The sequence below is a fragment of the Macrobrachium rosenbergii genome, chromosome 46 (genome assembly GCF_040412425.1).
Source record: "Macrobrachium rosenbergii isolate ZJJX-2024 chromosome 46, ASM4041242v1, whole genome shotgun sequence".
NCBI lineage: Eukaryota > Metazoa > Arthropoda > Malacostraca > Decapoda > Palaemonidae > Macrobrachium > Macrobrachium rosenbergii.
The window spans coordinates 52,212,472-52,239,187 of NC_089786.1; the positions used below are offsets into that span (position 1 = coordinate 52,212,472).

The following is a 26,716-nucleotide window of genomic DNA, read 5'->3' on the forward strand; positions in this document are numbered from 1 at the left end:
TGCGCTACCAGCTCATCTGAGGAACATAACAGGAGTGAGCGTAGATGTGTTTAAGAATAAGCTCGACAAATATCTAAGATGCATCCCAGACCATCCAAGACTGGAAGATGCAAAATATACCGGAAGATGCGTTAGCAATTCTCTGGTAGACATCAAAGGTGCCTCACACTGAGGGACCTGGGGCAACCCGAACGAACTGTAAGGTCTGTAAGGTAAGGTCTCTCTCTCTCTCTCTCTCTCTCTCTCTCTCTCTCTCTCTCTGAAAAAATGACGATTTTGATATGATTCTGAGAGAATTTTGATCTCTCTCTCTCTCTCTCTCTCTCTCTCTCTCTCTCTCTCTCTCTCTCTCTCTCTCTCTCAAAAATGACGATTTTTATATGATTTTGACAGAATTTTGATCTCTCTCTCTCTCTCTCTCTCTCTCTCTCTCTCTCTCTCTCTCTCTCTCTCTCTCTCTCTCTCTCTCTTTACCTCAGTCAAAAAATTATCGATTTTAACATGATTTTGACAGAATTTTTATCTCTCTCTCTCTCTCTCTCTCTCTCTCTCTCTCTCTCTCTCTCTCTCTCTCTCTCAAAAAATGACGATTTTGATATGATTTGGACAGAATCTTGATCTTTCTCTCTCTCTCTCTCTCTTTACCTCAGTCAGAAAATTATGATTTTGAAATGATTTTGACAGAATTTTGATCCTTCTCTCTCTCTCTCTCTCTTTACCTCATTCAGAAAATGACGATTTTGTCATGATTTTGACAGAATTTTGATCTCTCTCTCTCTCTCTCTCTCTCTCTCTCTCTCTCTCTCTCTCTCTCTCCGCTATCAAAAAAAAGAGTCGTTACAAAGGTGACGTCTTCCAATTACTACTACTAACCACCGCCACCTCCATGTCTACGTCTCCCCTACAACGTAAAATTAAACTAACGTTTAATTGCGTTTGTGGAATTGATTATGAAGAGGAAGAAAAGTGGGGAGTGTAGAGAGCCCCCGTCTACGGAGAATAAGGTCAGACTGCCCCCCGGGGGCCATTATTTTTCGAAGCTGAAGTCTTTGATGTGTACGGGATGTCTTGTAGACCTCTTGAATTAGAATTAGAATTAGTTTTTGGTATTTTTCTATTTAGTTTAAAGGAGGATTAATTTCGTCCATGTTTTCGGGTAATGGTCGTTTCCGGTCGTCCCCGCTCGATTTTTTTTGTCGTATTTTTCGAAATTCAGTGAAAAGAAAATTATTTATATGTAATTCTTGCAGAATGATATTTATCACAATAAAAAATAAAGTGGTAGAACTAATACCTAACGCGTTTAGATCATGTTCATTTCCGGTCCGGGCATCCCCACTCGCTTTTATCGTATTTTTCGAAATTCAATGAAAAGAAAATATTCTTTATACGTAATTCTTGCAAAATAATATTTATCACAGTAAAAAATGCAAAATAATATTTATCACAGTAAAAAATGCAAAATAATATTTATCACAGTAAAAAATGAAATATATGTAAATAAGGTAATTTCCCTTTCAGTGTAATTTCGTAACCTTTTTTTTGGGGAGGTGGGCCATGATTGGTGTTACTGCTTAGTTTATTTAGTCAGTTTAGTTTTAGGTTAGTTTTCAGGCCATGCAAACAAAGCAGGCTAATGTAGTTACGCGTCCACGCCGTTGTTTAGTTTAATTAAGTCGCTCCTTATGCGTAGATGAGGTTTGTTGATTGAATTAGATTTATTTAGCACGGTTCTGTTGGTGTAGGGGCAAAGCTTGGTGTTGGTATGGTACTTACACCAATGCTAATTTCTGTATAATGTAAATTATTTACATAATTTTATATTATAAATTTACTGGCAGTCCCCGGTTTATGATGGGTCTGGCTCACGATGTTCCGAGGTTACGACGCTCTTCAGATATTATTTCCCGGTTTATGACTCGTGTACTGGGGTTACGACGCTTACGACACCGATCCGACGGTGGAAATATGGCTCCAAAACGGCAGAATAATCAAAATTTGTTGGTTTTTTTTATGAAAAACTCAATAAAAATTCAGTTTACATCGTTTTCAATGAACCAAAAGCATTAAAAGTAAGGTTTTCTTTGGATTTTTGATGATTTTCTTTGGATTTTTGACGATTTTCTTTGGATTTTTGACGATTTTCTGTGGATTTTTGATGATTTTCGACGATTTTTCGGTTTACGACGATTTTCCGCTTACGACGCGGCGTAAAAACAGAACCCCCGTCGTAAACCGGGGACTGCCTGCATTGCATAAATACTTACTACCAACATCATGCAAAAATCTATTACAAACTTACTTTTACTAAATTATGTACTGACTTTTCAACAATTACCAGTGAGCTGGTACCATGCAAATGGGCCTTGTGTTCAAGTAAAAAATTACCCTTATTGCTTTTGCAGGTGAATGATCGTCAATGTATGGGATGCTAGCAATGCACCATTAAAACCTAGGGTGGGGGCGTTATAGGGTATTTGGCTGTAGCCTAGGGTATATTGATGGGTTGCCATCACTCTCTCTCTCTCTCTCTCTCTCTCTCTCTCTCTCTCTCTCTCTCTCTCTCTATTAATTTTTTATTAGGATATTTCCCGTTTTAGGCTATATGTATTTTTTGCGGTTTATTTTTATGGTTTACAAAATTGTTTTACTCATATCCAAATTTTTTAAAACTCTGCCACATAGCCTAATTGAGGATTTTTTCTAAGTTTCAATTTTGCAAAATGCACCTAGGGACATTTGACTCCCCTAGGGGATAGTACTAAACACAGCGAAGCAGTGTACATGAATCACTATTTTGCGTGTTTAGTACTATCCCCTGTGGGATCAAATGCATTTGGGGGCATTTGACCCAGGGCTAGTACTAAACACGGCGAAACAGTGTAGATGAATCACTTTTGCCCTGTTTAGTACTAGCCCTCATGTGGAATTGGAGTTTGGACCAGAAACGAACTTTTACCTTAATTTCAACCATGATTTAATGTTTCATTAAATGCCTTGAGATTATAGGCCTAATTTTAGGCTTTTTAGTGTAGGCCTAGCAAGTTTAGCTTAGGCTCACAGCGTAGCAAGGCAAAGGAGCTTTCCCTGCCTTCAGTTAGGCCTATACCCACCATGCTAGGCTGGGGCAGGCCTAACTCATTATTTTTCAAAACCTCTTTATTTTAACCTCCATTGAAGCACAATAATCTTTTGATAATTCTACAGAAAAGCAAGCTTTCAATTTTCTGTTATCCTAGGCCTAGCCCAGCCTATGCCTGCTACGCTAGGGCGAGCGAGACCTGATTCATTATTTGTGAGACTTATTCTAACCTCCATTTAGGCTTGACAATTTCCATTTAGGCTTAAGCACAATTTTGCTTTCGGTGTTTCTGCAGAAAAGCTCTGCTGGGAAGAGTGTAAAAATGTAAACGATAGATGGTAATTTTCTCGAATTATCTCACATCTACTGAATTCACACACCCTTTTCTATATTGCTCAGTCAAAGTTAAGTATATCTTAATTTAACCAGACCACTGATGCTCAGTCAAGAAACTTTATAATGTAAAAGAGACGGCCACACAAAGATATCGTTTGACGTCATTTTCTTGCTAAACAGTATATAAAAAGGCTGTGTATGATGCAGTACAGGTGTGGTAATTTGAGGAATTTACCAAGATAATGAGAATTAAGCTATACTTTATGTTTTTACCGTTGTCCCCAAGGGGCTGGTACTAAACGAGGCACCCTGAGGAGCTTCCGCCATGTCCAGTACCAGCTGCTCATGGGTAAATGTAAAAATGTTAACAAGAGACGGCAAATTTCTGGTTATCTCACTTGATTTCTCAAGTCATCTCACTCATGCTGCGTTATGCACACCCTTTTCAATATTTTGTAGTAAAAAAATTATATTAATATACCATATCTTCGTGTGACTGAGTACTTTACATTACTAATTTTATTGATAAATGATATCTCCGTGCAGACCTCTCTGTAGAATACCATTGCTTCCTAGTTAGGCTGTAGGCCTAGTCCAAAATATACTTCCCTCTTCCTTATAGGGACTGATCAAGGTCTTGTGTCTAGAAATTCTGTAAATAACTATTTTGGTGTGTTTTTTTAATTTTGTCAAATGCTGACCCCTTTCCTCATCCCTAGACTGGTTGACAGTTGCGTATACTATGCTTAATCATTATTGGGCAGAAATTATTGGCCTAAGTTGTCCATCAGTCCAGTGAAACTGCTTTTCAGTTGTGGGTCCTTGTTCTTTTCATTGAATTATGCCACAAAATAAGTTTATCAGTTATGCTTTATTACAAGAACTGTTTTGAATTAATTTTGCACTGTGTTTGTAACTAAAAAAATCCATCCAGATGTATAAGGTGTCCACATTTCCATGTCAAATGACCATAAGGTATAGGACTTTAGGTCAAACTGGGGGAAATTATTTGTTTTGTACGGTATAGTTTTATAGGTAAATGTGATGTTACTGTGTCACTCATTTTTTCATATTTTCCATGTTGTTATTACAACTTTTTTGCATTTGCAGACTGGAAAATAAAATTAAAATAATTAGCAAATATTTTAGATATTGTACAGTATGCTCTAACATCCAAAAACACTACGGTAATATCATTTCAAATACATCTTACATTACCCTTAAAAAGAGAGAGAGAGAGAGAGAGAGAATCATAAACTTATTATGCTCGTTCTGGGGCCCACCCAGGAATGAGCTTAACAGCTACTGTAGTACAGTATAAGTACAATGTAAATAATTTTTATCTTAAAAATCTGTATTTAGTCGTGAGCACAATATGAAAAAATACAGCAATTGGTGAATAAATAGTGTTGCTCTACAAAAAAAAAGCAAATTAACGATAATTTTAGAGATACGGTCCATAAAAAAATTCTTGAATTGGGAAAGTTCCCGCAGAAAAGTGAAAGGTATGTTCTACAAAAATCCGCGACAAAATGAAGAATGGAAAAGTGAAGGGTGAAAAAGTGGTCTAACACTGTACAGGTATTTGCAAAATTATTTCAGTTGTAGCTGGACTTCCTAGGACACAAAACCACACCCTCTTTGTTTTTTTTTAATATGTCACTTTCATGAAATGAGACCGATGGTCATATTTACAGTTCCATGGAAAAATGTGATATCAAGTCATTATGACAAAAATTCACACAGCTGTGGTACCTTACTCTAAATATCTTGCTACCCCTATGCTCTTTTTAATTCATTTACAGCACAGTCGGGCATTTATCAGTTCACAAAAACTTCGAGGGCACACATTTAGAGAAAGCAACCTACTATAGAAAGCAGTTCTTAAAAGAAAAGAATGATTTACACTATTACAGGTTGTGTAGGATATGACAGTTTATTGGATGGGGGTAAAGTCATAGTGGCTTGATTTCTGCACCAAAAATTTTATTAGAGAAGCAGTCTATTAGAAAAAACATGTCTCTTAGAAGAAGCAGGGGACAGTGGAGAGTCTGCTGTAATAGAGAGCTACAGTTCTGAAAAATAATTGAATAATAGTTGAACACTTACCAGTAATTATGTTAACATGAAGGACTATTGCTCTGCCTTGAGCCAGGTTTCATGTTTTGCTGTGAAAGGCATGGCTGTCTTCCTCAATAGAACAGTCCATTCTCTCAAGGAACTTTGGAAAGTCTTTTCCACATCAGGAGCAGCTTTAGCCTCCAGAATCAGACACTTGGAGGATTGGGATTCTTACTCTTATTCGTTTCTGAGTTTGTAGCTAAAACTCAAAACCTCTCGGTTGCTGGCAAGAGATTTGAGAGTTCCCGATTTCCATCCTCCCAGACTTTGTTGGCAGTGATCCAGATGAGATCCTTTTGCGTGCATGGCGAGCCTTGCAGTTCTTTAAAAAAAGAAGGCTACCTCTTAGACTCCAGTGAGGTGATCAACCTTGTCATATGGGTCATCATGCAAGGAGACAGTACTGTAGTTCAGTCTGGGCGAGACCTTACGAAGTCAGGGGTGTTGCCCCATCCCTACCCTTCTGGGGAACATTATGGTTGCTCTAGTAATGAGAGCAGGTGTCTGGCATCATCAGACTACCTTTACCTCATTGTACCTTGGGGACATAGCCCAAAAGTCCTTGAATACCTTCTCATTATGACCTGTTGTGGTTGCTCAGCGGGTTGTGTTGTCATCCTAGCTCCTCATGGACTGAAATGCATCTCACCTGAGTGGCTGGGTTCTCTCTCTCTCTCTCTCTCTCTCTCTCTCTCTCTCTCTCTCTCTCTCTCTCTCTCTCTCTCTCTCTTTTCCTTTCCTTTCCTTGCTCTGCAAGACAGCAGTCAGACAAGTATGTTTTGAAACGTGCTCAGATAGAGGCCTGTACATTCCCTCTGGTTTGCCTTTTTGTAGCGGCGGTTGTAAAGTTATAAACTGAACCCTTTTTTTTATAACTGACCTAGATGTTAGTGACCTCCATTTGTTTTCCCTTTCTGTTTGGTAGCACTTTCGTCCTGAATTTTTTCATGGCATGACACTTCTGAGTCAGATTCAACATGCCAGTCAGTTGTGAGACTTATCCCAGGTGAACAGTAATTCTCCTGCATAAGTGGCAATGGTCAGTATTCCTGCAGGAACAAATAAAAATCTTAAAGTAAAAATGTATTTTTCGTTGGTAAACAAACCAGAGACTTTTATTATAAAAACTCCCTGAGGCTGAAATCTGGCTTACGGAAGGTCTGAGGGAGAACTCCCCCCCCCCCACCCCAACCATCCCTCGCTGCCTATCGCTAATAAATCACCCTATCACCAAGTTTCAGTGACGGCTTTTAGCTCGCACTCAGGAATGCTCATCGATAATGGGCAATGATTTGTATACCAGGGAAAAGTACAAATTACCTGAACAATTTGATATAAATTACTGCGTAGTTAGTTGATGCTAGTGTGCAGATATTCAGAGTAAGTGGCAGTCTATTCATAATGCAGCAGGATTGATTTATAAACATATTCTTTATTCACAGGTGCTGGATATCAAGGGAGTACACGAATTACTTGAAGAAGAATTAGGAGAAGGACAAGAAGAAGAAGAAGAAGAGGATGAAGTAGAAGAAGAAGAATTAGATAATGAAGAATTAGACGAAGAAGCTGATTTGGAAGAGGAGGAAATTGACTATTTTGATACAGATGATGACGACTATTTTGACGACGAGGAATTAGAAGAAGAGGGAGAAGTGGAGGAGGAGGAGGAGGAGGAAGAAGAAAAAGAACCGTCGCAGGAATAAGCATCAGGGTGAAATGAAAGCTCACCAACTGTGTTAGGGCAACTCTCCTCTTCGTGTATAAACATACCAGAATTTTTGGAAGTTAAACAGGCTTAAGCCTCCTATACCCCAGTTACTTGGCTACAGTTTTAAAGCAAGGACAGTCTTCAGGGGTTGTTTTATGCAGACAAGCTTCATTGTATATGTTTCTTAACAGATGATTACCGTAAATGCTTCAAGGTATGTCGGAAGTATAGGAACATGATTAGACGTCATTTTTTTGTTAATCCTGTGACTCTAAGAAATTTTTATGTGTGACCTATGATAAGATACAGCAAAAATGCCGTGAGGAATATTTAATGTCGTATTTTATTTTATTTTAATGTTAGCTTCTTTAAGAAAATCACTGCAAACGCTTAATAACCAAGTTTGCTATTTTGAGATGTTTTGTGACGTTTATAACTTCTGAATGTCATTCGCCACCTTATTCGGGATTGCTCTTCTTCTTCAACACTGTCATGCTTACTCAGACTTTCTATTTCCATAATTGACCAGTTAGCTTTTGTATTTATGGTTTTCAGGAATCTTTGTAGATTTACAATGCGGTGGCTGTTCTCAGGTACATTAATATTACTTCAGTCTGATAATTTACACATAAACTTAGCAATGTAGTAAATAATACAGTTGGGGCAGTGAATTTCTGTGACTTTCAAAAAAAAATGTATTTATAATTTGTACAAAAAACGTGTTCGGGTGTGCGCAGGCCCTGGAAGCAATTACGTAGAGCCTCCGTAGGAGTCAAGTGATTTTGAATGTGAAATATGCCAAGGTTTTTCTGACAGCTTGGATATAGTTTTTACGACTCTGACCAAAAAGGTATTTGGATGTGTGTTGGCTTTTAAAATGAAAATTACTGAAGAAGTAAGTGGTTTTAAATATGAAAACATAATTAGTTCCTCCAGAAACAAAAACCATTACCTTTAATCTGGGAGCATTCCTCAACGGGAACTGTAAACAGTTGTTGAAACTTGGGTAAGGTGATTAGTTAGGGGATGGGAGGTTGCGCTCGGAATGCCCATCAGCTTGAAACCTATATCGTCTTTTCTGTTGCGTGTGTGTAAAGATGTGAAGGATGTGAGCTTTGTCCTTGGTGTTAGTGTGACCAGTTTTCTTAGGTCATGTGGAAAGTTTGTTGGTTCATATCCTATGCAGTGGAGGGGTTCAACAACATAAAGCGCATGAATTTCAAGAACCTGACGTGTATCATGCAGTGAATGAGACATTGTGAGACATTAGAAGAAGAGATTGAGAGGATCTGAGTGACTGCAGGGAAAGTAACTTTATGGATATGAAGTGGATGAGGATGTAAGTTGAAATTAAACAAAGATAAGTCAAGGTTAAAGTCTCAGGATCTGAGGTATTATTAAGATGCTTGATTCAGTAATAGATTTTGTAGCAGTACTTTAAAGCCTTCGAAAAGTGTGCCCCAAGGGTGTTTCAAGATGATATTAAAAACACTAATAGTGACTGTTATGCCATCAAAAACAAAATTATTGATGCATACTGAATAAACTAACGTGAATAGCATTCTGAAGTGTGGCCATGCAGAGTGTCTTATTTTTGACAGAGCGGAGCCAAAGATCAAGAACATAGCCAGTAATTGGTACAGTATTACCAATCTCTTACTGTGCTCCCACCCTATAGTTCATTGTGCAGAAGTATTGCAGTGGTAGGTTGTATGATTCTGATAACATGAAAATACCTGGCATGACTGTCAACTCCTTCCTTGTCACAGAAATTTAAATATATCACATAATTCTGCTAGAAATATAGCAGTCTTTTGTAACTCCTTCAGTATCTGCAGAGATGAAGGCCTTATGTAATTCACATTCCATTTTATCGTTCTTCCATTGTTGGAATGTTCTCTTATTTGGACGTCTTGCAGACGAAATTGCTTGAAGTTGCGGCTTCCTACTTGTTATGAATGGTAATCATTTAGATAATTAACAGCAAATATCCTCTTTGGTCATCTTTCATAGGACTTTAACAGGGAACTTCCACTGCCTGTGTCCGTAAGAGTTGGGTAGTAACCATTTAAGATAGCATCAGTTGTATTTGTAACTGACTAATTTATGTTTATAACTTTATTTTCAGAACAATATTCAACTTTCATCAGTCAAGAACAACAAGCTGTCATTTCAAGAAAGATCTAACTTTCTTCAAGATCTTCCTTCCAAGAAAGGAGCAGCTTTAAAGATGTACTCAACTCGGCCCTCCGCGTCACAATGGCTACATTGCTATCTTAGGTCACTGACAATCTTAAGTAGTAATTTCATCTTAAGGATCTTGAGAACAGACGTCGTCTTGGCGGTTTACTCACAGGAATATTCTTAGGTATGTCACATTAACAGGTATGTAATTGCAGATGTTGAGGTTTTCTGACTTATTTTATACTATCCTTTTACTGTTTTTATAGAAATGGTTTTTTTATGTCCTTTTATATAATACATTCCCTAACAGTTAATACTTCAGTGCGCTGAAGTGGGCTTCACTGTTAGCAGTCTGTCACTGTAGGCAGAGTTCATTGCACCACTTACTCAGAAAGTAAATTCTGTTTATTAGATTTGCACTGTTACGTACCATACGTTGGATGAGAAGTTCCGCACTTCGAGTTACAATGAAAAACATCGCAGAGGGCTGCTCATGGCTTGGTAGATTTTCTCTGTCAAGAAGACCATGCTGCCTCTTGACATAGGGATGTGGGCATCCATAAGTCTGCCTGCTAAGTAGTCAGTAGCCACTGCCTGGCTCCCCAGATGCTATCATGGGCAGAGAGGGACTTGCACACTGAATATGTGTCTGTATGTTTGATTTCTTGGACTTTGTGCAGTAACACAGGAACCTGTTCCTTGCGTCCGTGCTCATTAGCAAGTTTTAAGCCTTTAAATGGTTTCTGGGTATTCAACCCCTGTAATTCAAGTGATGCTGTTTAAAAAGGCTTGAATTATTGTTAATGACTCATACTTAAGTAAATTCCCAGCTGCAATTAATTACAGTATATGTAATTGTGCATTAGTCCCGAAGCAGTGGACATTTATAACTTTGCACAAACAGAGATGAGAAATCGGGATGTTTTTAGTCCGTATTCTTAGCCACAATCTAATTAGGCTCCTTGTTTCCAGCATAGGGAACCGAAACAAAATTAGGAGCCAGAAGAAGTTATTTAAGAGGTTGGAGATTCTAACAGTGACAAGGAACATGGAAATTCTGAGAGGGCCAAAGCACTGTTGGAAAAGCAGCTTACAAATGAGGACGTGGGAGAGAGATGTGGTGTCCAGAGGCTGTAAAATAGATTGAGATGGTTTGGAAGGATGAGGATCTCTCGGTCAGAAAAAGCAGTAGGCATGAAACAATGTTGATGAACATAGTTATAATGCCAGGCTGAAAAATAAATCAGTCACCCATTAGATATGGAAGTTGCAGGACAAAGACTTGTAGGAAAGTCCAAGAAATTATGGAGAAGGAGATAATTGCATCAAAGCTCACAAAATCTTTAATCACTACCAGATTTGCTAAGCAGCACCAATATAATAAATGCGTCCTTTGACACAATTGATGCAGGATGATGGGAACATATTCAGAGTTTAAAGAAAACTTCTTTCTCTCCTAATTTATTAACCTTAATATTACAGAACCTTATCCTAATTTTATTTACATTTGCCACAGTTTATCAATGATCATCTTTCAGTACTAAACCTAACTTATTTCCTACTTACTGCTAAAGTTTATCAAAACAGCCTTGCTATACCTGACTTAGCCTAACTTAATACTACCAATAATCAAAATCTTATCAACAAATCTCCAACTCTGTTGTATGTCCCAAAACAGTTCCTCATCTTTCTCAGCACTTCATTTCAGAATAATCCAAGACAATCGCGAAAGTCAACACAATTTGGGGATCACCACGGAGTTTATTTTAGCTATGGCATCCAAGCTGAGGCAGAAACCACTTTAGAATCTCTTAATGCAGTCTTTTCTACACAAGAATCTGAGATCCCACTTACGACAAAGTCAGCTTACAGATATTTAAGCACCTTCTCTGATCCCCACCCTACTTGGGACAGACGCCGTCGTAAGTAACTGCTATATACAACTTGGAATGGAACGTGAAAATGGATTCGGTGTTACCAGCTGTTCAACTGTTTTACAGACTTTTATTTCCACCGCAGTTCCTGTTGGTAGATATATACTCCCAAATAGCTTCTGCTAATGAAGTTTCCTAACTTACAAATCGGGTAAAGGGGAACAAGTCACTCGACCCTGACACACACAAGCAAACTGCAAGTAAAAAAAAAGAAAAACATGAATACTCAAATAACCATACACTAACAAACACACAAAAAATATATATAATAAAAAACAAAAAACGCAATGGTTTCAAAAACACAAGCCTCTTCTCACAAACCCAATTTTCCAAACTACCACCACACTGTTACATTCCGTTACTTCTTTCAGATGAACGCCATATTCTTTGGAAACTTGAATTTCAAGTGAATGGCCTCTGTGGGCTTTTCCCATATGAATAGGGTTCGTCTTCTGAATCATGATAACATAATAATAATAATAATAATCCAGTGAGTGGATAAGTTTGCATATCAGGCAGTATCTTCACATTTGTTTCAACCCTAAATATTCAAATCGGGCACTAGAGAAAGGCAGCTCCGCAATTCCACTACTGAAGAGTTAACTTAATGCTCTCACAGTTAAACTAGATTAAAAAACTGGTTACTAGAGTACTTTTCTAAATAAACAGTCAGTTTCTGATATGTTTAAGTAGCACTTGAAAAGTCAGTTTCTGACAGATTTGAGTAGCACTTTTGGTTGCTTGGTTTAAAACTCCCCTTTGGATTAAAACATCCCAAGATGTGTTTCAACATCAAGTGTATCTAATTCTTGATGGACTATTTGGAAGATTCACTGTTACACAAGAGATTATAGTGTTTGTGGGGAAATTGAGAAGGATCATGATGAAAACCTGTAGGGTGTACATTAACCTCAGAGGAAAGATTTGTGCTCATTGTTAAATATGACCTTTCCAGCCATTCATGAGCAGTATGAAACACGTTTGATGTCAGTTGTTTCAGTACTCCAAGTAAAGCTTACAGACAGTCCCCAGTTGACGACGGGGGTTCCGTTTTTACGCCGCGTCGTAAACTGAAAAATCGTCAAAAATCCTAAGAAAACCTTACTTTTAATGCTTTGGGTGTATTGAAAACGATGTAAACTGCATTTTTTATTGAGTTTTTCATCAAAAAACCCCAAAATTTTTATTATTCTGCCATTTTGGAGCCATATTTTGATCGGCATACGACGCGTCGTAACCCTGGAAAATACGTCATAAACCGGGAAATCATTTCTGATGAATAACCCTGGAATGTCGTAAGGCGGGGACTGCCTGTATTCAAAATCTCATGACGTACCTTTTTATAGTTTATAGAGTGATTCAGGTCCTAGTTGAAACCCAATTCTTACTCTTGAGTAGGTGACTTGAAAACTTCATGCATATTCAGCTGTCAGTTAATAACCTTCAATCTTGTGAAGAAGAGATAACTTATGCACCCAACCTTATATTGTGTTGAAACCTCCTTTGTGTGCGTATGTAAATAGAATGACTATGGTCAGAACTGGACAGTATCTATCATGCATTTGTTTTTCTTGTGGACAAAAGGGAAGGAATATATTCTATGCAATTTTCTTGAAATACATCACTATTCTTATTTCCTCACATTGCAGTGGAGGCCTTTCTTGATGTTTATTATTGCAGATAATGCAGTAATTTGTGAAGTGGCACTTGATGCTCAACATCTATTCAACATTCCAGCCCGAGAAGAACCCTAAAAAGAGTTCAGAGGTCTGGTTAAACAAATCATTTATAACTAACTAACTAATTTATTCAACATCCATTCATTAGCCTGTAAAGGATGAAGTGCTTCAAACTCATTTAAGTGATTTCAAAATACTTTTTTGATTTAAACTGATATATTTTTTCTCTTGCATTATTTGTTTCCAAGGTCCCAAGCTTGAAGTAGAGTCATCATTTCTGCAGTGAATATAGATGCTATGTGAGGTAGTCTGGTCTGTTATATGTTTCTGCATGCAACACATCAACCTCCATGCCATGATTCAAGGTAAAAAAAATCTTCTTTAAGTTTGAAAATATGATTCATTTTTATTTATCATAGACTTGGGGCATTAGGACTGATTTATGAAAATTTGGCTGTAAAGTCAAGCACTAGGGTGCTTTCAGCCATTCAGTGCTTAAGGCAGTTTAAAAGAGGGAGTTGGAGTGGTTGGACAGCAAAATGCAGGAAAAGGAATTGGGAATTTAGGTAAAATAAAGGCTGAAAAGCGTGTGTAGTTGGAGACTGAAGGTGCAAACAACCTCTAATGATGCCTTTAGGGCACTATGTGAGGTGCAATGACGGCACTACCCCACTACGGGGTTGGAATTATCTTGCTTTAAGGGTTTTTTCCCCCATTCTGCATTAGACTCCTATCCTGCAAGTTGTGTCATCTTCTGCCAAACCTTGGTAGTTAGGTTTCCCAAGAATCTGAAGAAGTGGTTTCTTTGGCAAGGTGTAGAGTTGCATTTGTGTAGTATTTGTCAAGATCCTCCCTTCTCAGGAAAACTCACAACAATCTGGATGAACTCTTTCAAAGGGCGATATCCTAAAAGCCCCAAACATATTGTAAAGCTCATATTGCTGACTGTGAATTATTTGAATTGACAAGCTGACGAATATATTTGACTGCCAAATCATTTGTTATCAAAGATAAAATGATTTCAGTCAGGGTGAGAGTCGAAAACTTACTTGCATCGGTCCATTTTTGCAGTTGCACTATTAGACAGCTTTCTTGATCCGCACAAGTATATTAACATGTGAATATGGAATAATGTTCTGTGAAGCATTTTGCAGATATCAACAAAGAAGATGCCTGCAATTGGAGGGGTACACTTCCTTTATGCAAAACTGGTAGGCCTAAAACTTAATAAGTTTCGTGGTGGAATTCTTTCCTGAAGAAATGCATAGGCACGCTATCCCCACTAAATATTTTTTTTAATAAAAGCTTGGATTAAAAAAAAATTGCAATATATACAGCAGTTATTTCTCCTTCATTACAAAAATGACTGGTAGTGCTGTATGTTTTGCATTTTCCAAGATGACACCTTGACAAGGCATTACTTAGCTGAATGTTTGTATCATGAAGAGGCTTCTGATTTTTCCAAAAACTATCGTAACTGAAAAAGAGATGGGTAATAATTTTCTCCCATTTGTTAACAGAAAACTGGTAAGAACTATATTTTTTCTGTGGCTAAAAACATTTTTTTAAAGTCTTGATTGGTGCAACCTAAAATTTTATGCATTATCCTTGTTCTCCAAATATTGGTATTGATAAATAAGAAATCTGTCGCCTTTTGTGGGAGCATATCAAGAGTTCTCAGGGCGAAAACTCTTTATTGCATGACTCAGATCCAAAATAATTGGCAGCCTTATATTCTCAGACTGAGGAGATAATCACCATTATCAGATTTTGATTTTACCTTTGTTTTTTCAGCAAATTGCATTGTCATAATAATTTCCACTTAGCATACACTTTTATTACTGATTTTATTGGTTTTTCTTATTTGTTTCACTGAAACTGTCTTTATTCCATAAAGAACACCACATTGAAACAGTGTTAATTTTATCCCTGTCTTTGAATTGGTAACTCTTGTCTGACAGTTTCAACCAGCAATGTACTGTATATCAAATACACATCCTGACTTTTGTCTTTTTATGGCCTTATAATTTTCAGAATTGATTCTACATGTATATATTATTCCTGCTGTTGATTTGGTTAAGTTTGGAAATATTTATTTATGGACATTTTACATGCCTTTGCTTCTTTCTGGCAATAATGAACTTAATCCTAGTCCACATAACTGATCCAAAGAAACATGGAATTTTATATAGCAATATCCATGTGGATTATATAAGAATAAAAAGGACTTGGGTGTTGCTGCTGTTGATTTTAATATTCCTCTTTTGTTCTGAACTGTTGTGTCTGATTTGCAACAGATTTCAGAACTGTTGATTCCAAGGTGGAAAAAGCCCATTTTACTAAAGCTTAATGTTAGTGCTGTTCCCAAGTGGCTAAAGTCTGTGGAAGACTGATAAATCTTTGTTTTTGGGTAGCTTTAGAAACCCAGATTTGGGTGACTATTCATGGCATGTTGCTCACTAAAATCGCAGCATTTTAGGAAGCGGACTCCAAGACTTGTTTAATTCTTGTTGGTGATTACAGCTCTCATCACACCGAGTGGCTGAGCACAGTCACTGCCACAGATATTCATGATATTGCTGCTCTTGATTGCTCCACTATTTCTAGTTGTTAGCAGTTAATAAATGAACCCACACACCAATCTGGCAATTGTCTTGACCTTGTATTCACAGATGTTTCAAAGATTGTGTCGTGTGTAGTAGTTTTGTTGATGGGTTCATCTGATCAATGTTTGATTCCTGATGTTAGTTTTTCAAGAAAGGTATACTGTACTTAAAATCCCGGGCCAATAGGGATGGTATTCATCGCAGTCTTATTGAACTCGGGTGGAGCGATTATTGAGAGGGGAATTTCTTCTAAATTCTCAAGTTTCATCTTAAAAGATAAACCATGGTTTAATGCTGCATGTAAGCTTGCCTACCATGAAGAGTCAAGTTAGTCTTGTGGGCCTCTGTAGGCTCATTGGGACAGGTCCCAATACCTATGACACGTGGCCAGTGTGTCGCTAGGCCCAATGTTTAACTCCCATGAAAAAGAAGTTTATCATTTCTTGGGGAACAGCCGATCAGACTTTTTGTGGCATAATTTCATTGAGCTCAGAAGTCAGGATCAGGTGGTCTATGAGAGAACTAAAGAGCTGATAATGAGGGTAAAAAGAGATCTTCCTCTCTGTTCATCACTCTTTGGGGTTGATTCCAGCATGCCTCCCCTTGTAGGAGCTGATGGAACTGCTGTATAGCCCTAAACTGAAGGAAGAACTTTGGTTTTAACTCTTTTATTCATCCTTGTCTGGAGTATACTGTTCTCCAGTTTGGTCCTTGGATGTTATCTGTTATCCCAAACTCTTGGCTAGTTATGACATCATTCATGTTTATTTTTACAGGTTTTAATGTTGACTTGTGCCATAGTTATGAAGCAAGTTGTTTGTTACATAAAATATACTACGACAACAAACATATACCACGACAACAAACAACCTCTGCACTTCCTTACCTATATACTACGACGACAAACAACCTCTGCACTTCCTTACCTATATACTACGACGACAAACAACCTCTGCACTTCCTTACCTAACCTAGCTGATTACTCGTAACACTAGGCTGGCTGATGTTGGAAATAATGTCATTTTCTAGCATTAGGTTTAATGCAGTGCAATTTGCTAGTCAAACCAAAATGACTATGAACATGCACATTTCAGATGTTGCCGCTTTTCTCAGATTTGATTCGTACAACTTTGACCTAAGTTGGGATGTCGTAAATATGGCAGACATGTTGCCAATCTCATATACTGTACCAGGTCAGAAAGGGTGAACAACTTGACACTATTGTGAAGTATGATTTATAGTAAAAAATAAGTTACGGTAATTGAAGATTTAAAATTATAAACTGTTTTGATCACAGGGTTGGGAAGGGATGATTTAGTTTCTAGTTATGTAAATGAATTACATAAATGGCCAAAATCCAGCCCATGTGCACTAATAAAAATATGATAAATATATAATAAAGTAAAATAATTATGGACTCCTTAAGTTAAGGAAGATTGTAGGTTATGTTGGCCTTGTCCCAGAACACTCTCTTGCTTCTGGGGAGGCCATGGGAGAGGCAAGTAGGATTTTTTGACCAGATAAAGAACTGCATTGGCAGGGGGCAGATTAACTATAGCCAGATTATAACACAGGAAGTAGTTTGGTAACTTCGCTAATGACAGCCATGTTTGTGGTCAGTTTGGTTCGACTGTTAAGTGGTTGATCTTGCCTATAACTAAAATGTAGAATAGTTTGCCTAGTGCAGTTGTTAAATCTACTGTCCAGATGTTTAAGTCAGGAGCACATTCACTCATGATTTTTGTTGACCTCTTGACTCATGAATTCAGGTATACTGATTATCATCTTTTTGTAACTCCTCTCTCTCTCTGCAGGTTGACTTCCCCCTTGGAGCCCATTTGTGTCTGTTGACTGTCCAGTAGGGTTTCAGCAGATTTAAAGTCCAGTCATGACTTTGATTGCTTGCCCATGATCAGCAATCATCAGTGAAGGCAGCTGATATTGCCATCATGTCCAACAGCCTTCTTTTGGAGGACTACTTTCTGGGTTCCCTGTTTCATGCAGCCCTGAGAGAATGACTCAATAGAAGGTAAGAAAAGCAAGGAATAGGATGACAACAAATAATGGGTATGATTCTTCTTGCTCCTCTGTACATGGTTTGCCTTAAACCCTCATGGGACAGAATCTGGAGTTCGAGGCAACTACAGCAAGCTCAGCAGATTCATTAATCAAATCCTGTGGGGGAACCAAAGCTAATGCAATTACATCCTGGCAAGTCTTTGACCACTATCAAATACCCCCTAACAATGAAAAAAGGTTCATCTGCAATTTTTAGAGAAGGCCACATGGGTTTTAAAAACTCCTTTGTCTAGTGGGTAGCTAGGCAGCAGGGTATTTCCCCTGCCTCACACACACACACACACAATAAGCAGATGGATATCATTTGGGTAGCATACGCCTTCCACTTTGGAGGGGTTATAGGATTGGGGAAGGCACAGGAAGAAATTCTAATGTTTCTCCGTGGAAAACACCGACTTTTCCTCTCCAAACCATGTCCTCCAACCTGGAAAGACACACTTGTGGCTTCTGCCAACACACATTGTTAGACAAGTGAATGGAGTACCTTATAAAAAAGGTAGACAAAAAAGGAAATAGTAGGCACTTTTAAACATCAATGCCAGCAATATTGTATTGAAACTTTTCACAGTTTAATGCTAATCTTGTCGGTGTTAGGGACACCAATTGCATCCTTTGGTACTACCAAATTTGCACGTTAATTCTCACTTGTATGGTCATCAGTCTCCGCTTAAAGTATGTCTTGTAATTCGTGAACACTAGCGTGTAAGGAATGATGGTAGATATTTTATTTTTAAAACTTATGAAAAAGCTCTCCAACAGTTAAATAATACTGTATTATTTACTTTCAGCATTGGTACTGAAACGTAATTGTTGTACAGCTATTTTATAATACTTTATTATTTCTTTTCAGCATTGGCACACCCAGCTTCATGGGCTGAGGAGGAAAAGTATTGGAAAACAAAAATGGCAATACAGGAAGCTTCAGTTCTCACAGCAGCAAGTAATCAAGAAGTGTGCCAAGGACATCAAGAGAGCAACGAAGACTTGAATTTTTCTTTTTTGAGAAAAAAATGATCGACTTTTTATTTTGTAATATTTTTGTAAAAAAACAAAAATGAAAATGTAGAAAGTTTGCATTTTAATCCTACTTAGTTATAACTTATCTAATTTGCTGGGCTTGTGCTTGGGCATGAGAGCAAGGGTAATTATGAATCTACTGCTGAGGATTAAATAACAGAGGTGCAGCAAGTGATTTCCTTTTTATTTCACTTAGATCATCCTGAGGAGGAGTTCGTTGATCTTCTCCTCCCTGTTGCCGAAGTCACCACCTTCTACGTAGTGAGTGGTCTTCTTTCTCCATCCACCAGTTGGGTTGTTCAGCTGGAAGAAAACGAACACAATGTTAAAACTTCCCCAATACAACTTGACAATATACCATTCTGTAAATGAACAAAGTAACGTACTCCAAATTGTCGTCCCTTTTTACGATTTAAAATTTCAAACTGTTGCTGCCGGTTACCCTCAGTATTTGAATAAACCATCCTACAACGCCTACCTTGAAAGGCCACAGGAAGTTAGTGACTCGCTGGAAGTTCTTGCCAACTGTGTAAATCTCGTGGATCATGTCTTCTACGCAAACGATATCTCTCTTGCCTGTGAACAGAAATATTAAAAGTCCTTAAATGTACAATTTACAAATTAAAGCACCACAATTTCCAGTGCGTCATATACTTCAAATAATGTGATGTGATTTTAGTGAAAAACACAACTTTCCACCATCGTAACATGCACCTATCAGTAAATATAGGAATGGAACACAAAAATTTAGGCTAAGCAAGAGGGACCTATGAGGTCATTCAGCACTGAAAGAGAAATGGTAAAAATGCTTATAGGTGTAACAGGAGGAAAACCTCGCAGTTACACCGTGACAATTGTTAGAAGGTTTAAAAGCTGAAAGCAAGAGAATACTAACAGGTATAGTAAAAGGAATAAATGGTCTTAATTATTCATAAGGAAAGACCCAGAGCACCTAATAAATTGATGTGCTATTACTTGCCTCTGTATATTAACACCAATTTCCATAAACATCCTAACAATACGAAACGAACTGAATCGCAAAGTAGACTACAAATATGGAAAGAGCATTTCTTAACCCCAATTGTTGAGGTATCCAACGTAAGAATAGTTTTGCCATTCATTTAACTCACAAGCAAAGTTGCCAAGGAGTCCGCTTGAATATACTTCATGCGGGCACTGGTGAAACGTCAATTTCTTTCTCAAAGTCTCCACTAATTTCGTATGAATGTTGTGTACTTTTCACTTTCCTATGTATGTTGTGTACTATTCACTTTCAATCATTTTTAGCACAAAAAATGCTAACTTGGTTTCAATACTGGGCTTTACCACTCACTTCTCAAGGAGCATATGTTTAGATGTATTATTCATAACTACCATAACTTCATTCAAAGGCGACCCCTGAGAAATTCTCATTTTTCTTCAGACGAAATCTGAAGATTCCAAAACTCAAACACATCTCCCAAAAAATACTTTATATATTGCCAACTGCTCTTCACACACTTTTTGACAACGGATATTCAAAACTGTAACTTTGTAACCATGCCCACCACACACCCTTTACAAACCGTACAACACCCTGTTCAAAACTGCTGCTGTACCTAGTTATGTAGTCTACAGACCAAAGTAATTTTACTTTTAAATCCCAAACAAAAATGAGAATAAACTTTAATTAGGTGATGACTGATCAAAAAAGTACAAGGAAAAGAGAAGCACTTACCCAAGGCATTTTCAATCAAAGCGTTGTCAGTCAGTGGAATGCGGGACTTGTTAATCTTGCCAAAACCGCGCTTGTAGATCAATTCCCTAACTGTCCTGAGGCTTGGGTAGCCCCATGCGATGAAGGGCTCGGCAATACGAAGCATACTGAGGGTGGCCTGAAATGTAAATCAGAATTAATCACCATACCAAAATTGAACATGAGGTTAAGTTCAGATATAAAAACTGTGCAGCAGAAATTACACTTCTTTCAAAACAAACAAGTACCTTATTCAGCTTAACGAAGACACCATTGTTGATCTGAAGGAGACGGAACAATTTCAGTACTTTGCGCACCTTGGGGTGGATCTGGTTAACACTGAAAAGTAGATGGTTATTATTAACAAAGTATCACAGACTATTACCCTGATTTTAGGGTCAAGACTAAAAAAAAAAAAAAGTGACCCATCACAGTCCATAGCAGTGTATAAACAAAAATGTTCATAGTGGTGTACATACAAAAATGTTGCTGGAAATACTACTCTGTACATAATCGCCTGAAATGACTTACCCCCTAATCCTGACAACGAATGCCAACTTGGCCTCTGCTGGCACAATGACCGAACCTTCATCTCTGGCCTTGCGGTTCAGTTCAATTTCTTGCCGTTCAAGGAGCCTGTACTCCTTGATGTACTTCTCAGCCCTCTTGAATATTTTGGCGCGCATCTTCTTCAACTCCTTGGCTTTCTGTCGGAGAGAAACGTCGAGTACATTTAACATTTTAATTGGCAAACGGTAAACCATTCCAAAAAACAACACAATACTTCCACAGAAATGACGGCGCAAACAAAACTCCCACTTACGAGTCGGGCCTGCAAGAATCTATCCCTCCTCCTGAGAGCCTTCTTCTTTCTGAGCTGCAAAACCACCTCGGGAACAGCCGGGAGCTTCTTGGGTTCCTCACCTGGCTTGGCGGGCTCCAAGGTCCTGGCAGGAATGGGCATCCTGAGCTTGAGCTTCTTCCTCAACCTCTGCTTCCTGATCGTGGCGATGTCAATGAGCTTCCTCTTTTTGTCGGTGGCCCTCTTCCTGACACGCTTGGTTGCACCGGCAGGGGCGGCAGCTGCTGCTGCTGCCGCTGGCTTGGCAGGGGCAGGTGCAGGTGCAGGTGCAGGGGCAGGAGCAGCGGCTGGGGCCGGGGCCGGAGCCGCTGCCTTGGCAGGTGTTGCAGCGGGCGCTGCCTTTTTTTCTCTGAAAATAAATTACCAAGTTTTAAGAATTCAATATCTATAGTTCTGAGCTAATCCATTCAAGACTTGAACATGAATATTAATCAAAAGGACACTTTGCCTGCAATAAACGTACTCTGGTGTTAATTCATCAGAAAGGCATCAGCATTAAGTATTTTAAAATCTGGAGGTAAGGGAGATTGTGAAATGTGAATACCTTAGCAAATGTCATTCGGTATACAGTGGGGTGAATTTGATCAGAAAATACTCCTTGCCCTTTCTCAGAAACTAGTACATAGATTTCACAAATCATGTAATGGTTATACTGTAGTAAGGTATAGTAATCCTGCACATTTTAGGTAGGTAATGCGGACATGGTATAGGCTGGAAAGGTTAAAGTTTGACAGTCTGAAGCAAAATTTCCGAACTACTGCAGACTGGCTAGCAGAAGAATTTTTTAATTTTTTCACCTAATACTCTACACCCTAAAATTCATTAGCTGTTGCACCATCGCCTAAAAGGAGGCAAATCAGCTCCCATTGTTCTAGAATGATTTTCTATATTTTCACCCAAACTTCCGATAACATTCCCCTGCCCCCCACCCACCAGCAACAAACCCCCAAATTCTACAGTTTTTCCAAGGCCCTTTCAAGTTCTACAGTTTTTCCTAGGTCCTTCCCTGGGCTGTGAAAGATATTGGCCCACCACAGACCCATGAAAGTGCTTTTTTTTTTTTTTTATCATATCACCTGTACACTGACATTCACAGCAGCGTTGCCAACAGCTTCTTGTTTGCTAAACAAGGAGTTGCCACATATCTCCTAAGCTTAACATGATGTGTACCAAAATTCAGGATGCTAACAGTTCCACAAACTTTGTGCTATATGGCTACATTTATAAGCAATACACTCTGAAAATACTTGATTTTTAGTATAATCTATCTTTGAAAAGTACCTTATTCTTCCTAACTTCAAGAGAAACTTCACATTCATCTATATACATAAATATGGATGTACAATATGTGTGTGTTCCAGCATAACTCTTAAACGCATGGGTCAATTTCAACCAAACTTGGTATACACGACTTACTATCCGGAAAAGAATACCGTGGAAGTCAGACATCACTATCACCAAAGGGGGTGGGGGTGGGAAGGGAAAACCTGAAACAGGGCTGGTGCTGCCCGTAGACTTAGTAACTAAATAAACTTCACGAGTTCATCACACCTCCTTCCAACCAACCGAGGAAAACGACAAATTTGAAGTCGCAGAAACAACGGGGTTGCGCTGTTAATGAGGGGAAGAAGTATATGGTCTGGGTGTGTTCAATGCCGTTAGTTTTTACCATGCAATGCCGGGTACATGAGCTATTTATCTAAGTATATACGGTACATAAAAATGGATGTATATTTGTATGTTCCAGCATAACACTGAAATGCATGGAGCAATTTCAACCAAACTTGGCATACATATGACTTACTATCTGGAAAAGAATGATGTGGGGGTATGACATCAATAGCACCATGGCGAGTGTAGAACGATGGGGCAAATTCTGCAGACGAAAACAAACCTAACCTTTCCTAGGGTGCAAGGTCCTGACCTAACCTGAACCTACCTAACCTGAGAGAGAGAGAGAGAGAGAGAGAGAGAGAGAGAGAGAGAGAGAGAGAGAGAGAGAGAGAGAGAGAGAGAGAATCGACTTAGCTTGTCCTGTGGTTCTGCAAACTATCCCAGCACCAAAGGGGGTGGGGGAGGTGATGTAAAAAAAAAAAAAAAAAATAAATAAATGAAAACGACAGATATTCAGAGTCTCATCCATAGTTTTTTTGAGGTCGCCGAGATGAATAGTGACACTCGTGATGCCCTCAAGTCCAAATTCAGCTGCGATAGGAATGGGGGTTGAGGAGTGAAAAACAAAATGTCAAAAATGACCAAGATTAGCATCAAATCCAGTTTTCGGGGCTGCTGAGTGAATTTGTCAAAGATTTTACTTTATAATTTAGGTGCTGTATTTATATTTTCAAAAACCTATAAATACAAATTCTTTGAAATTACACTAGAGACAGATCTGCTTCCTTTTCCTAACAAAAAGTTGGGATAAATAAGTACCAAGGTGTGTTCTAAGGTCTGGTTGTTTACTCTTTTAAGTTTTTACAGTAAAACGTCGGGTACGTCAGCTAGTTCTGCGATAAAAACTTGGAAAACTGTATGATGCCAATTTAATTTTCAAGTAGAGAACCTAGGCCTGTGGGTTATTTACTATTCCCAATGTAACTTACACACATGCATTAATGGCTCCCAAATTTTCATTTTTATATTCATTTAAACTTCTAGACATGAACAACTACAAACCCCATGAGTTCCTTACAAGATATTGTTTATATAGTATTGCATTTTTGGTACCTATTGGTTATTTTACTTCCATAGCACAACTTGATATTGGAGTTTTTATGCTGTGCTCAAAGTCTATATCATATAATACTAAGAAAACCATATTAAAATCTAATGCAAGTTTGCTATTCCTGATAAAGTTGCTGTCTTTTATTATTAACATTCTAATGCACATTCCCATGGGGCTGATGATAAACATAGTGTTCATTGGACGCCTGTGGCATTAGAGTAAAAAGCCCACCAAAAGTATCCTGCCAAGTTGCACAAAATGGCAGACAAATATGAATGTACCAAAGCTGCACGTTTAGGAAACATCACAGACGATTACAAAAAAGGGAGGGTCGACATATAACTGCAGCACGACTTCTATTAAATAAAAAGAAAAAGTAAAGTGAAAGTAGAGGTCTAATCAGAAGAGCAACCATAAGCAAGGAATTACCAAATTTAGCCTATGAAAACCTATACAAAGAGGCCGAAGCTATTCAGATATTCCTATGAACAAAAATGAAAGTATGGATAACGCTAAGTGGTAGAATATTAAAAAAATTTGGATTTTTAGGTAAAACAATTTTGTAAATCATATTAAAAAATGCATGAATAAGAATCCCGCAAAAAAAACAAATTAAAATTAATAATTAGGTATAATCTACACTACAAAGAGATGAAGACAAGGGGATTTTTTCCAGTGTGCTGAAACTGTGCCATCATGTTGATTTAAGTTCAGGAAGACTGGGTTAGAATGAACCTTTGAGAATTCTGCCATTTCTAGAATAAAAAAAAAATTAATAAAATAAGATGGCAAACCTTCAATATAGCTAAGGCTTCCGCCAAATACCTATACCCCACATGATTCACACGGTGCATTGCTAGCATCCTGTAAATTGATGATCGTTCACTTGCAAAAGCAGTAGGGGTAAATATTTTACTTGAATATGACGGCCAGCTGCATGAATACTGCGTATGGTACCAGCTCACTGGTAATTATTGGAAAGCAGGTACCTAACTGGTATTACTGCAGTAAGAAGCAACACGCCCTAATGACAAAGAAATGTTTTTCTGACTGATTTTGATGTTCAGCACGAATTTCACCTTCAAAATTTCGCCGGAAATTCACGGTCTTGGAGCCAACTCCACGTACATAAGCGGACCACAAACCACCAACTTCCGACGAAATTCAAGGTGGAATCCGTGCTTAACACATCAAAATCCATCAGAATGACATATTTCCTTATTAACGAAACCCACACAACCTAACCTAACCTCTCGCAGAAGCACCCAGGTCACAGCCCCTAACCCTAACTTGTCACTCGACTACCTGGGTCACAGCCCCTAACTTATTCATGACCAAAGGATGAAAAAATATGGTTCATATCCTGTCCGGCAAGTGCAGCGAGTTGTTAACGTATGGGTAACCCGCCCCCCGGGCAAGTACTAAACACGGCGGAGGGGCATTCCATTTGGCCGGCATCAAACACATGCACCGCCACTCAGAACCCCTAAAAGTGTTAAATGGGAGACAATAATCCAGGTATTCCTAAGAAACTATCGATTCCCGACGAATTCCAGGTATTCCTAAGAAACTATCAATTCCCAACGAATTTTAATGTGAAATTTGTGTTAGTGTACCATACCAAGTTTTGGCCCCCCTACACCAACAGAAGTGTGCTAAATCAATATAATTCGATTAAAATGCCGCATCTAAGCATAAGGAACGACTTCACTAAGGTAAGGAAGCCTAAACAATAGAGGCGAAAGGAACCTGACCCAAAAAATATATTAAACTAACCAATGGCGTGGATACGTAACTACATTAGCCTGCTTTGTTTACACGGCAGGAAAATTAGCTTAAAAACTATACTGACTGAAGAAACTCAGCACATCTGATCATGGAGAAAAAATGTTACGAAATTATTATTATTATATACTGGATATTCAGCGTAAGCAATTGCACGTTGGTTGACATTTGTTGCACTAACTTTTGATCTTTCAACTTTTAAAAAAGGATTTTAACTAACAAAATCAACACACATATAATCAATCTATATAAAAATAATAAATTCGAATTAACCAATAATAAATTAAGGTCAATAAACTCAAATAAATAAACCTTTTCCACATTCGTGGAACACGACCGGAGTATCGGACATTACCCATGCTCAGTTCACTCGCCGATGTTGACATCTTTTCAATGGCGAATATTTAATCCATCCCGAAAACAATCACAATCCACCACCACTAAAATTAATATTGATAGATTAACAATGGCGTCTATGCACTGAAAAGGGGTCTATATTAAAGGATGCTCCTGAAAAATAAGGATATTTTCCTCCGCGGGAGGTACTTACGAGTCAGCCATCTTCGGTTAACCTAAAGGAAAGAATCAAAACAAGGCAGCGTTCTGCTGATCCGCACCTTCTTCTTCTTCCCTTTTTCTTCCTCTTCGTTTTTTTGGCGAAACTTCTAACTTTTCGAGAGAAATTTTATTATTTTTATCTTTTCTCACTTCTTCTTTACAATGTATACAGTCTTGTTATATTCAAAACGTTGTGTTATGATTAAGAAAACTAAATTTTTCTTCCACTCGGCAGAAAAATTGGAAAAATCTGCATTTGCCAAACTCCTAACTTTTCGAGAGAAAGATTTTGTATGTTATCTTTC

General features: G+C 38.2%; 2 protein-coding genes across 6 annotated transcripts; one reads left to right on the forward strand and one right to left on the reverse strand.

The window, feature by feature from the left end:
* Positions 1 to 849: 849 nt before the first annotated feature.
* On the forward strand, positions 850 to 18,798 carry LOC136830346 (acidic leucine-rich nuclear phosphoprotein 32 family member B-like). 5 transcript variants are annotated; one of them, XM_067089809.1, is made up of 6 exons: positions 850 to 1,004; positions 6,982 to 7,461; positions 9,376 to 9,615; positions 11,140 to 13,409; positions 17,465 to 17,679; positions 18,580 to 18,798. In XM_067089809.1, the coding sequence occupies exons 1-2, from the start codon at positions 951 to 953 to the stop codon at positions 7,240 to 7,242; spliced, it is 315 nt and encodes a 104-aa protein (XP_066945910.1). In that variant the 5' UTR covers positions 850 to 950; the 3' UTR covers positions 7,243 to 7,461; positions 9,376 to 9,615; positions 11,140 to 13,409; positions 17,465 to 17,679; positions 18,580 to 18,798. The 5 variants fall into 5 exon arrangements, with proteins under 5 accessions (XP_066945910.1, XP_066945909.1, XP_066945911.1 ...); XM_067089808.1 differs by having other exon boundaries at positions 13,293 to 13,409; XM_067089810.1 differs by lacking the exon at positions 17,465 to 17,679 and having other exon boundaries at positions 13,293 to 13,409.
* A 115-nt stretch (positions 18,799 to 18,913) lies between these two features.
* Positions 18,914 to 26,510, reverse strand: RpL7 (ribosomal protein L7). The gene is made up of 7 exons (XM_067089807.1): positions 26,404 to 26,510; positions 21,305 to 21,692; positions 21,013 to 21,188; positions 20,730 to 20,820; positions 20,464 to 20,620; positions 19,225 to 19,322; positions 18,914 to 19,049 (listed from the first exon to the last, which is right to left on the reverse strand). Exons 1-7 carry the CDS (start codon positions 26,412 to 26,414, stop codon positions 18,939 to 18,941), a joined length of 1,032 nt encoding a protein of 343 aa, XP_066945908.1. The 5' UTR covers positions 26,415 to 26,510; the 3' UTR covers positions 18,914 to 18,938.
* Positions 26,511 to 26,716: the final 206 nt, after the last annotated feature.